Here is a 13102-nt window from a genome sequence, read left to right as displayed (position 1 = left end):
AATTCTTTAATGTCTTTCAAAGAGTTCTCCTAAATATTTAGGCTGTTTCCTGTGATCTGCCTTTTAAAATTCCCCTCATGGTCTTTCCCAGCTCTGTCTTCAAAAGGGAGTATGACTAGTGGCTTTGTCATTAATGACCAGGATACCATTTTATATTGCAATACCTCACTACCAACATGTACTTTAAAAAGGCAATTTTCAGTTTACTGAACACGGTGTTCATGACTGAGAAGTTTAAATAAATAGGAAGCTCACAACAGGGAATATATTTTAGCAAGGAATATGTATTCAAAAAGCATTCTTCTCTCACTTGATAATTTTTAAATTCCACTATTATTAATATTATTAAATCATAGTTATTAAACTGATATGGCACTTTACTAATTTAAAATCATTGGACTTCCATGGGTCTTTATAGGTCAGTAGATAAATACACCCATGTTGCAGGTGGAAAAACTAAGGCAAAGAGAAAATGTAACAGTTGCAAAGAAAATGATAACATTCCTGAGTTATCTTCAGAGGACCAAAGGCAAATCCTTCCAATGAGGCAAAAATTAGACAAGCATAATTTTTGGGTTTTTTTGTTTTTTTGTCACCTTCTTCCCCACTAGGATGGTATAAACTGGCCAGAAAGAGAATCATGGTTTCCCTACCAATTACCAACATTTGCAGCACTCACTAGGATTCATGGAAGAATGACTCTCTCACTGGGGTCACTTTGAGTCCAAGAATGTCTTAGCCTCTCTTCCTCTACTACTCTAGGCCAAGGAGACTACTGCGGTGGTTTCTTCCCATTGGCATTCAAAACTTTCTTTTATCTCACAGAACCCAGTCAACAACTTTTCTAGATCTTCTAGAAAAGGTCTTCTCTTTATTATCACTGAAGGTCTTAAGGAGGAAAGAGTGAAAACAGTTGAATTTCACTTGGGAATTTTACTAACAACTTCCAAACTCCAAAGATTACCTAATTTTTCTTTAAAGGCTAACAGGTCTAGAGAGTTCACTCAGTAAAGATGGTCTTCCAGGAGCCAAGACACTGTTGTGGGTTCTGGGCTACTGTAGCAAATAGTAGGAAACAGTAAATTCCACCCAGCTTACATTACAGCAATGGAATCAACAAAACAAGTAGATTGCAATGTCAGACGGCAGTAGATATGTTCCAATGAAGCCCAATAAAGTTGAGCCAGAAGAAACTAATTTCTAAAAATCTCAGCATGTTTCCAACTGGCCTTGCACCAGTCAAAGTTATGTTTCCCTTTTTACAGGGATGTCCTGGCCCTTGCCACTTGAATATGCCACTTGTCACTTACTGCATTTCCAAATGAAGCCAAGCCCCAGCTCTCTCCTAACATTCTTTACTCTTCTGTTAGAAATAACAACACTCTCTTAGTCAACACGTTTCTGAGTCAACTTTGAATCTTGCCTTTTCCTCTCCTTCCCCCATATTTAAAACTCCGCATGTAGTATGTTTTCTACCTTTTCTCCATACATCTTGAACTCATTATCATCTTTTCTTTCTCATTCTCCTAATCCTAATTTAGTCCTTCAGTAATTCCCATCCTTCATATTTTCCGATAAGCCTTGAAATAATAGACAATATACCAAGTGGCTATGAAGAAAACATTCCTCCTTACTTTGAAAAACACCATTGTAATCAGAGTTGTACGATATGGGGCTGAGGATATAAGTAATTTTAGAAAGAAAGATCATTTAAATGTTTATGTGATATCCTGTGTAAGTGAGCAGACACAGAAGAAATGAATTAAACCTTGAAGGACGCTCACCTTATTGCCTCTGAAAGATACATTACAGAAAACCAAGACATCCCACGAGTAACCATCATTGGCAAATCCAACTTGCATGGGGTTTTGCTTTCATCATTGCTCACATCAGAATATTCCTAGAATATTAGATTGGAAATGAGAAGAAAATGAATAAGTATATTTTCTAGAAAGAACAGAGGAAAGATTCTGGAGAATAAATAACAAAGGGGAGCATCTATGACCAATAGAAGACTCAAAGCAACAACTCAAAAAATGTTTGTTAGGTGAATAATATTTAAAAAAGCCTGAATATTTTAGATTTAATCCAAAATATGATGCAAAGGCTTTGATAACCTCCCAGTAATTTATCAGAATGGCGTGAGTGAAAAGCAGAAACCACTTTTTCAATATACTTAGGAAAGAAATAGAGTATCTACCTTCCAGTCCTATCCTCAGCTATTGTGTGCCCCCAAGCAGTCAATAATACTGCATTTATCTGTAAAGTGTTGATAATTATTCCTACCCACTTTAGAGTAATTTTGTAAAGATAATTGATATCACCTGAAAGGGCTTTAGAAACTATTAAGTATCATGCAATTGTTTAGAACTTTATTTTTATTTTCAGGAGTTAAGGAGATACCTGAGGAATAAAAGGTACTGTTTTTTAATAATGCAGAGATAAGCGATGATCCAAGCATCTAGATGCTATCATAATTACTTAGAAAATGACCTGTCAGGTGTTTTATGACCCTTATTGCTCAGAAAAGCTTTATAGCATGTGGTAGCTTCTTTAGAGCCTAAATAAATGTGATTATGTAAAGGAAGAGGAAAACAGACCAAAGTGGTATTAAGGGTATTCTAAAAATGTAAGTTAACCCCACTGACTCAGTTTTTTGAGCAAGAAAAAAAAAAAAACTGGTTTCCTCTGCTTCTGCTCTCCACCCACATGGCATCACAAAGAGTTCCAGATGTCGTAGAAGCACATCTGTAAAGGTGCAAGGAATCGAGTCTATCTACGCTGATCACCAGACTGCTAACTGCAGTCGTCAGTTGGACCCAGTTTATGGCTGTTCCTCTCCCTCGGGTCTTCAGGAAGACAGCCCAACAATTACCGAGAATGAATATAGGTGGAAACTGACCTTCACGATTTCCTTGGCTGTGAACTCAAGCATACTTATAAAATATACAACAGAAATATGCCCTTTGATTGTTGTTTAAATTTGAATGCCCCCCTCATGAGTGAAATGGTAAAAGTCCATCCTAGTTGATTCAGATCCTCCACTTTTCTCATGTTGGTTCTGAGTCCCCTCCTGTTGGAGCCTTTTTATGGCTCCAGATGATCCGAATGATCAGAACGATGGCAAACCTTCCAACTCGGGTGGTTGTAATCCAGCTCTACCACACCCCAACCAGCTAGATCATGGCTAATAAGAGCAAGCCCCAGACAACTCAAACACTGTTCACGGCACATATTCACGGACACACCTCATTTCCCCTCTCGCCTTTTCTTTTTTTTTTTTTTTTTAAACTTTATTTATTTATTTGTCAGAAAGAGCACAAAAGCAGGGCAAGTGGGAGGCACAGGGAAAAGCAGGCTTCTTGCTGAATAAAGAGCCCGATGCGGGACTTGATCCCAGGATCCTGGGATCATGATCTGAGCCAAAGGCAGATGCTTAAACAACTGAGCCACCCAGGCACCCCTAACTTATTTTATTGAAATTCAGTTAGTTAACATATAGTGTATCATTAGTTTCAGATGTAGAATTCAGTGATTCATCCACTGAATATAATGGCCAGTGTTTATTACATCTCATGCCCTCCTTAATGCCCATCATCCAGTTACCCCATCCCCCCACCAAACTCCCTTCCAGCAGCCCTCAGTTTGTTCCCTATAGTTAAGAGTCTCTTATGGCTTTTTCTCATGTCTTAGAATGGTCTACATTGCTCCCAACTCAAGCTTTATTTTCCACTTTTGGTCCTTATTCTATCCATTGGACTAGAAGATTCATCTTGGTTTCTTCTAGTTATCCCTTGGTTCACTCATAATACTTGGTTTGTAATAACATCTGTTTTTTTTCTGCTGTCCATCTCAAGCTCCTGGAAACCAGCCAAGGAAATATTTCATAACACCATTAAGAACAATAAAGCTGAGTTTGACTTAGATCTCAATTTCAGTGGAGGAGACCTTACCACTCACATCTGCTGCAATCTCATTGTACTCTAGCCCACTCTATCCTCCAGCACCAGGGTGGGGACCATCCTACGGAAAGGGAACCTCAGAACAAGGAAACTCTAATGCTGTGAACACCTCTCAGCAAACTCATCCTTAACTAAATCTCATTGCTGACAAGAGCAAACCCAAATGAAAAGGAATGTAGATACTATCTGCAGTGAATCTCCATTCACAGGCAATAATTTCTCAAAATACAAACTTTAAATATAGTTGCCACTCAATTACGGTATAGCTCTTCTGGTACCATTTATATTAGCTAATGTACAAATGTGGGTAATTTGGAAAACAAAAAAGTTTCCTTCTCTTTTAGTCCATCTTCCGTAAAATTCTGTAAAACTGGTAAAGTTTCATAGTTGTCCCAAATCACACGCTTCCTGTTTTTCTTTCTCCTACGCCACATGACTTAGAAAAATTATAAAGAAAATCATGAAGTTTTTCAGGAGCTTTTAATTATCTTCTTCCATCCCATATGACTTACCCAGGGCTCTACATGCTGTACTTCACTTTATCCTCACACTAATTGTATGAAATAAGTATTTTAATTCCTATCTTAAGAGTGTTAAATGATTTAAGGTCACACAGCTGGCCTTAAAATGGTTAAAGCAGTATTTGAACCTTGATCCTTGTAACATCGGGGCCTTTGTTCTTACACTGTTCCACGTTTGATGAGAAGAGAAATTCAGCCTCAAAAAAGTGTTTTCAAGATAAAAAGGAATGAGGTATTACACTATAAAAATACAGGGAGGCACCTCAAATGCACAGTATGGAGGGAGAGAAGCCAATCAGAAAAGGCTACATACTGAGTCCAACTATATGATGTTTTCGAAAAGGCAAAACTATGGAAACAGTAAAAAGATCAGTAGTTGCCAGGATTGGGGGAGGGTGGGATAAAAGACAGAACCCAGAAGATTTTTAGGGCAGTGAGACTCTTCTGTATGAGACTAGCATTGTGGATGCACGTCATTATACGTTCACCAAAACACATAGTTTAAAACACCAAACCCTGGGGCGCCTGGGTGGCTCAGTGGATTAAGCCGCTGCCTTCAGCTCAGGTCATGATCTCAGGGTCCTGGGATCGAGCCCCGCATCGGGCTCTCTGCTCTGCAGGGAGACTGCTTCCTCCTCTCTCTCTGCCTGCCTCTCTGCCTACTTGTGATCTCTCTCTCTGTCAAATAAATAAATAAAATCTTTAAAAAAAAAAAAAAAAGATAAAACACCAAACCCTAATGTGAACTCTGGACTCTGGGTGGTAAGAATGAATCAGTGTAGATTCACCAGTTGCAACAAACGTCCCATTCTGGAGTAAGCTGTTGACAGTATGAGAGGTTGTGCATGTGTGGAGACAGAAGCTATATACGAACTCTCTGTACTTTGTGCTCAATTTTGCCATACACTTAAAACTGCCCTAAAAAATAAAAATCTGGGGCACCTGGGTGGCTCAGTGGGTTAAGCCTCTGCCTTCAGCTCAGGTCATGATCCCAGAGTCCTGGGATGGAGCCCCGCATCGGGCTCTCTGCTCAGCGGGGAGCCTGCTTCCCCCTCTCTCTCTACCTGCCTCTCTGCCTACTTGTGATCTCTCTCTGTCAACTAAATAAATAAAATCTTTTAAAAATAAAATAAAATAAAAAATAAAAATCTATTAAATAAAGATCTCCCCCACTAAACAGACAACATAGACTTGATGTTACTTCACACCTTGCTTGATTTTCTACCTGTGGCACTTAAGATACTAAAAAGAAAATAAAAAGTAGCCAAAGCTAAGCTAGTATAGAATGTGACTCTAGAAGTGAAGCTATCCTCAGGCATGCTAATTCAGTCTCCATTTCCCTTTCTCTCTCCTTCCTGTCATCTACATTGCCTGCCTTTCATTGTTTTACCTCTTTTATCCCTACCACACAACCTTTATATCCAGGAGGGGAAAAGAAAAACTAAAAACAAAATCTTTTCACAGTGCTCTAAGTATATAAGGTTTCCCCAGCTACTGCTTCCAAAACCTAGTGGTGTAAAGCAACCATTTATTATGCTCATGGATCTGTGAGTAAGATTTCAGACAGGGCACTGTGAGGATGGCTTTTGTCTGATCCCTGATATCATGGCCCTCAGCTGGGCAAACTCCATGACTGGGCTGACTGAGCAGGTTGGGGCTGGAATCACTTGGATGCCTTTTTTCTCATGTTTCTGGGCGGTAAGGCTAGCTATCAGAGGGAACCTCAACTAGCTGGCTGGTTCAAGTACTTGCCCATGGGGGTCTCCATTAATCTCTCCGTGTGGGCTAGTTTGGGCATGGTGGCTATGTGCCAGGAGAGCATTTCAAAAGAGCAAGGGGAAGTTCATTACACCTCTGTGCTCTAGCCTTGGAAATTATATAGGATCACGTCTACCATACTCTGTTGGTCAAAGTGACCACTAAGTTGTACCCAGGTCCAAGAGGAAGGGACACAGACCAAAACCGCCAGGTGGGAGGAGTGTCAAGATCACACTGTAAGCAGATACGGGATAGGAGATATTGTTGGAGCCATTTGTGATAGACTCTATCACAGTAACTTTTGTTATATCTTGTTGTACCTCAAATACTAAGTATGTATTGCATTCGAGTGTTCGGTTAGACTTTATTTCTGATTGCCTATTTCAGATTATAAACCACAAAGTGACAAGGACTGCCATGTTGAATTAACTTACACAAGTTCCCCCATAGCAACTTGTACTTGACAGTCATAGAATATGATATTCTACTAGTGCTGCAATTGCTGACAGATACATGCATTTAAGCAATCACTATTTTTTACATTTGTAATGTGTTGCAGAAAATCTCCACACTAACCAAAAAGACATATAGCATCTTTATGGTGCAAGTCAATTTTATTACTCCAATTAGGTCTTAGTTGCTTGAGAGGAGTACATAAAATCTCACGGTTGTGTGGGGGGGGAATCACTACCCTGAAGGAACTATCTGGTTTCCTCCACAATTAATCACTTTGGTTTCAATAGATTATTACATGATCTAGATGAGGAATCGGTGTAAGATCTTGATCATGATTGTTGACCTCTTTTGAAAAGTGAACTAATGAAAGCTCTTGTCCCTTTTCAGTCGATTTCATAGGTGGCTTTGATTCTTATGGCTATCAAGGGCCTCAGAAGACATCTCATTTACAACTACAGCCTATGTACATGTAAGTACTGTACTTTGGAGATAATCTCCTGTGATCCTAAAAGATAATTAAGTAAACATTATTGTGGCACAAAATAGATGGCAAGGAGCTTTCCTCCAATTACATACTTCCAGTATTTTCTCTTCTATTAATATTGTCTTGACTAGGATAATTCTATAACATTTTCTTCATAATTCTTTTTTAAATTTAACTTACCAAATGCCATCTCTAAAGTTACCTTTAGTCTTATATATAACTATCAAAAGTATCAACTACAGAGCTAAAAGGTCTTTATTAATATACTACTTCTTTGAATTACCCCAAATTATATGTTTTGAGAATGATAAAACATGGGAAGTAGTTACATGTGACTATATATAAACTATGTGTTCTGGCTTTCCCAGGAGAGTCTCGGTTTACATGGTTGTCCTGGCATAGTTACTACCAGTACCTCCTCTTCCTCTCAAAAGTATTCTCATTTGGACGATAAAAGATAGGTTATCAGTTATATATAGTATAACCCTAGTATATAGAGTATAACAGTTATGTATAGTGTTAAAAAAATTTTTTAAACTGAACAATAATGCTCTGTATCATTTTTCTGATGTGAAAAGTGAAAATTAAGCCAGAATAGTAACACTGAAATTTATCAGACCCTTAGCTCTAGCACTCAAGAGAGCAGACATACAATCAGAGCCTGATTTTTATATCTGTGTTTAGGCAAATTCCCTTGGATAACAACTGATAACAAATTCTATATATCAGCATCAAGTGATATGCTGAATTGCAAGCGAAGATCAAAATAGAAAGTAAGATTCCAATTCATTTTGAAATGTGAGCTTCTCTCTTTGAAGATATGTGTTTGTCGTCGTTGTCCTCCACCATTGAATCATTTTACCTTTTAAGACTGTTAATGTGTAGGATCATACATGGATTTTTAGAGTATTTCTCCTCCAAAAGATTAAAGTAATTTTTATACACCTCCTTGTAAGCTTCTCCTTAAAAGGGAAATGATCTATGCATCACGCCTGCATTTTTCTTTGGAAGTATTTGGTAACACCACCCATAAAAAAGACTTTATCGGTTCAGAATTCAGTCAGTATGATATGTCATTCAAAGCATCCCCTCTGCAAACAGTACATCACACATTTTCTTTTCAGTACCTCACAACCACTGCCCTAATTCAGGCATTCAATACCTATTGTCTTCTAAATTTAGTATCTCCATCCCTTCTTCCATGAGGCTGCCAAATTAATCTTCTCAAAATACCATTTTGACTATTCCCTCCCCTGCCCCCAAACCATCAATGAATCCCTATTTACCTACTCAGCAAAGTCCACTCTCCTCCCCATAACCTGCAAGTAGACTCTCATCTGGCCCCAATATTCTGCTGAAATATTATCTCTTCCCTTCAACCCTTAACAACACTTGACGGCCAATCATATGCAGAAGATGCTCAGAGACACTGGGAAAATGTAATCATGAATAAGAACTGGCTCTGTCCTCTTGAAGCTTATACTCTACTGAAGACATTAACAGTCTGATATCTCCCCTTATCCATTTTTTTTTTTTTTGCCTGCCAAACTAGACCTCTTGCTTTCTGCAAACATGATGTGTATTTTTCCAAGTATCTGCGCTGTTCTCTTAACACCAAACATATTTTTTTCCAAAATGAAATCCCACTATCCCTCAAATTGCATCTTAAATACATATTTTATGGAAGAATTTTAAATCTCTTTTTCCTCTGATAGTTCTCTTTTTTTCTTTTACCTAGTACTGCAGTTGTTTTCTATTTAGACTTCACGTCTTCTATGCTCCCAGGAAAACTTGATAGCTTTCACAAAAAGTAAAATGATAAATATTTTAAATTCTTTACCACTGTTCTCAATATTGTAGCATAGCCGTATGGAAAGTATTCCATTAAAAAATAAAGGCAAAGCAACAAGGAGTAGTTAAGATGACCTACAAAAAGCAGAGTACTGGAGATAAAATTCTTTATGACCTTGGACATACAATTTTATTTGAATATCTGTAACTATTCTCATCAAACCTAAGTTTCCTTATCTGCAAATTAGAGATTATATAGCCTAGATGCTTCATATAATGATTCTGAATTTAGAGGCACATAAGACATAAAATATGCCACAGAGTAAATGCTTAATAAACATTAACTTATTAGTAGCAGCAACAATGCTATATTAATGATTACTCATGAAAAGACTTTATCAAGTCAGAAATAAATATATATGAATGAAATATATTTCATTCCCAAAGGATTTCCTCTATAAACAATGTATCACATAGAATATCTACCCAAGTAACATGTAACAGTATGTTTGTACTTAAGAGTAGACCAGAACATCTACAAAGCTTGCAATTGTTTGCTTCTGACAATATCACATACATTTCTTCACCATGTAGCCCTTCACTGTATTGATCAATATGCATGATCAATAAATGTGACCAAGTTATAATAAATGACATGTAACCACATTTGTAGGATTAATTACAATAATAACACAAGAATGCTAATTATACACAATCAAGTATATTGTTTCAAATCAGGCATTTATAATTCTAATGTTGTCCTTAAAGAGGGAACTCTGCAAGTTTAATGTCCAACATTAAATTCCTTGAGCAAAACTTCCCATGATTTTATTAAATATAAGACTTTAAATGCCAAACCGAAAGTAATACAAATATTTTCTTCCTTACTGCTTGGGACTGATAAAAGTATCTAAGAAGTTTCAAGTCTTACTGCTCAAGAAATAAGTACAATATTTAATGAAATTCAAATTTAGGAAGTTAGAAATACTTGCATATAACAAATCGCTAGTCAAAATACAATCCTGTCCATTCTACAAAACATCCCCTATGAGACTTCAAGTACTACAACACTAAGATTTTATTTTACAGATAAGGAAACTGGATGAAGAGAAAGGAAAACAAAGGTTCCATGACACTTGGTAGTTGTACAACCCCCCATTATCAGCCAGTTTTCCTGACCCCTTAATTCCATGTTATCCCAAATTCTCAGACAGACCTGCCAGTTTGCATTCACTGTGTTTCCTGATTTTCACTTTATTCATTTGTACTTCTTTACACTAACTTAGCTGCCATGCTTCCAAACAGGCCTGCCTCCCTCCCTTTCTCTGCACTCCCTTTAACCCCTTCTGATTTTACATTATGCCCTGAGGAATGAAGGGCTTTTTCAACATGGTAGCCCTCAAAACCAGTCACTTGAGAGCCACTGCCTGTTCAGATCTGGTGAAAAGCCAGAAGGACTCACGCACAGACCTCATCCTCTGCTGAGAGGCAGGGACCCGAACATCTCCTGTGTCTTTGTCCTTTGGGTGTAGCTTTTCCTGTCAACCTGCCATAAATAAGTCTCATAAAGTAAGAGTAATTTAACATCATGGGCCAGTTCAAGCGCTTTAACGATGTTATATAGCAACTGGGAATAAAAGCTCTTCCTTACAAGGAAAGCAAATGCTTTAAAGTAATGTGCAGTTTTAGCTGTGGGGCTTCCATTATACCCAGTCAATCTATGGCTGAGAGCTTTGAAAACGCTGCCCTGACTGACTTCCATTTATGGCCATGTTTCACCGCCTACCGTCACCGAACAGACCGTCCTCTCTTTTTCAGTTAAGTTAGGCAAATGCTCTAGGCCTGTAATTTTTCCAATTATCTATCACTCATCCTAAAAGAAAAGGTTTCCATAAATTTATTTCTTAGGGTTTGGCACAGCTCTTTGAAACAAATCATAGCTCTAAAGCTGCTGCCCCCACACATTCCCATGTCCACAGGTTAACTGTTTAACAAAGTAGGTGCTTTGAGGACCCCTGACCTCCATGCCATTGAGCTCTGTCCGGGCTCCCTACTATCTAAACTGTGAGAATATCCCTCGGTGTGTCACTGGTAACATCTGAAAATGTTGCATTCTTTTTGGCAGGCTAATTGTACAACAATATATATTCATTTCATGTGCCCCCAGAAATGGACTTTAAATGATCATAAGTGGCCTCTTTATCCAGGAGGTTACAGACTAAAAAGAAAAGGAAAGGAAAATTGTCTCTTTTAAAACAAAATTGGGGCTTGGACTTTTTTTTTTTTTTTTAATTTTTGTTTGTTCTTGTGCTTGGAGAGGCGAGAAAAGGCACTGAGCTCTCCCCCTGGGTTAAAAACATCTTTTCTCTCTCTCGTCCTCTCTCCCAGGTCGAAATAATACAGATGGCTTCAGGATGTCAGCTCCTGGACCTTTCAAAGAACTTGATTCACAGTGGCCTCCTGCATTTTATGAAGAGCAAGAAGCAACTGAGTCTAAATATATATACATATTAACACAACAAACATAAAGCCTACACATACACTGGGACACACACACACACATGCACACGCACATGCGTGTGTATGCAGTCACACACGTACACAGAGGCCCATACTAATTCCACTTGGCCTCCTTTTTCTAACTGAAACAAACATGCAGGACACGCCCATCTTGGATTTCCTGAAAGCAGGCTTCTTTCTCCTAGGCCTTCGGAAAGTTCTCAAGGAGACGTTTTGGCGCCCTCTGCTGGCCGTCACTAACTCCTCCGCAGCCCAGCCGGTCGCCTCTGCCAGCTGCCAAGTCTTCGGGGGCGCTTTAGTTGGAGAGCCTTGTCTTCTGCACTCCATACGTTTTGATAGCATCACGGCTATGTAGGCAATGTAATTGCAAAAACAAACAAAACACGCCATGATGACCTTGTAACCGAAGTCCGAAATGGCAGGTTGTTTGCCCTAAAGGCTATACCGTACATACTTGCCTTAACCCACCTAAGTTGTGCGCCCAAGTCTCAGTGCAGACCTCCCCAAGTCCCTTCCTTTAGGCTAACACACTGCTATTAATTCCGAATGAGTTCGAGTCTGTGTGTTTCATGTCAAGAAACAAGACTGCATAGCCCAGCAGCTCCAGTGTGTCTGTGTACGAAAGCTGCCCGCTGTCAGCAAAGTGCTTTACCATTGAACCTCCACGGTGGCCAAAAACAGACAAGTGACAGTAACAACAACGACAAAAATCGTCATCTTTATAATGCTTAAATATGGTCTTCTTGAAGGGGTTGGGTGGGACGAAGTAAAACTTACTAATCTACTAAACTCATTAATCTACTGGAAGCAGAGAGCAGAAATGGCTTAACTCACTGATTTTATTTCTCGCACTCTAGGTGCTTTTATAAGTATCTACAAATGTCTTTTACTAACACAGAAACAGCTGTGGATTTCTATCAACAGAGGCCAACTGAATATGTATTAGCTATGTTTACTCTTTTATATCTAATTCAAACTGAAGACCCTACGTAGGTGAACTTTTTTTCCTAACTTCAGCGTACGAGATTATTTTTCGGGTGGGTGGGGTGGGGGGAGCAATAGTTACCTTGGTGAAATATTTGAGATCTCTTTGTGGTATTTGGGGGATCTGTTGTGTGTTAGAGTGTATTTTAATCCTCCTGTATTATTGTGGCAGAAAAACTGTGCTGTTAACGTAGTTGGCAACAAGATGCCTTTGGAAACTTAATAGTAGGTCAATGTGTTTATGGAATATTCTGAATTCCTAGGAAATTTTGTTCTATATATTCAAGCATTATTTGGTTTTCATTAGTGGAAAACATAATTAGCTCAGGCTTGTCAGGAACTCAGAAGACTCATATTTTTTCTTGGGAAAATCCACCTGAGATGCTAAAATCAATTTTTTTAAACGAATGCAACATCCTTAAATGCAGTGAAGTTGAGACTTGAAAAGTTACAAACTGGCATGGAGCAATGTTTCCTCTTGGTTTCTATGTAGTTTCAGTTACTGGGTTAAGCTACTTTGGACCTTAGCCCATCCAGATCTACATAAACCAGTCCCATTACTGTGTCTGCATGGATGTCTGTGAAATGCACACATACACACTGGAAACGATAAAGGAAAAAAGGTG

At 38.5% G+C, this 13102-nt stretch overlaps 1 protein-coding gene across 2 annotated transcripts in view; it reads left to right on the top strand.

Annotated features, from left to right (window-relative positions):
- Window positions 1-12522, top strand: part of NKAIN2 (sodium/potassium transporting ATPase interacting 2) — a 1028170-nt gene extending 1015648 nt beyond the window's left edge. Inside the window, exons 7-9 of one of the 2 annotated variants that reach the window (XM_046006829.1) lie at window positions 7085-7166; window positions 7866-7954; window positions 11361-12522. In XM_046006829.1, coding sequence (XP_045862785.1) covers window positions 7085-7166; window positions 7866-7890 — 107 coding nt within the window. In that variant the 3' untranslated portion in view covers window positions 7891-7954; window positions 11361-12522. The remainder of the gene's footprint in view (window positions 1-7084; window positions 7167-7865; window positions 7955-11360) is intronic. The other variant, XM_046006830.1, reaches the window with a different exon arrangement.
- The last annotated feature ends 580 nt before the right edge of the window (window positions 12523-13102 follow it).

Source organism: Meles meles, chromosome 5, assembly GCF_922984935.1.
Source record: "Meles meles chromosome 5, mMelMel3.1 paternal haplotype, whole genome shotgun sequence".
Lineage (NCBI taxonomy): Eukaryota > Metazoa > Chordata > Mammalia > Carnivora > Mustelidae > Meles > Meles meles.
Note: the sequence above shows the minus strand (reverse complement) of the source record. Positions and strands in the feature narration are given on the sequence as shown.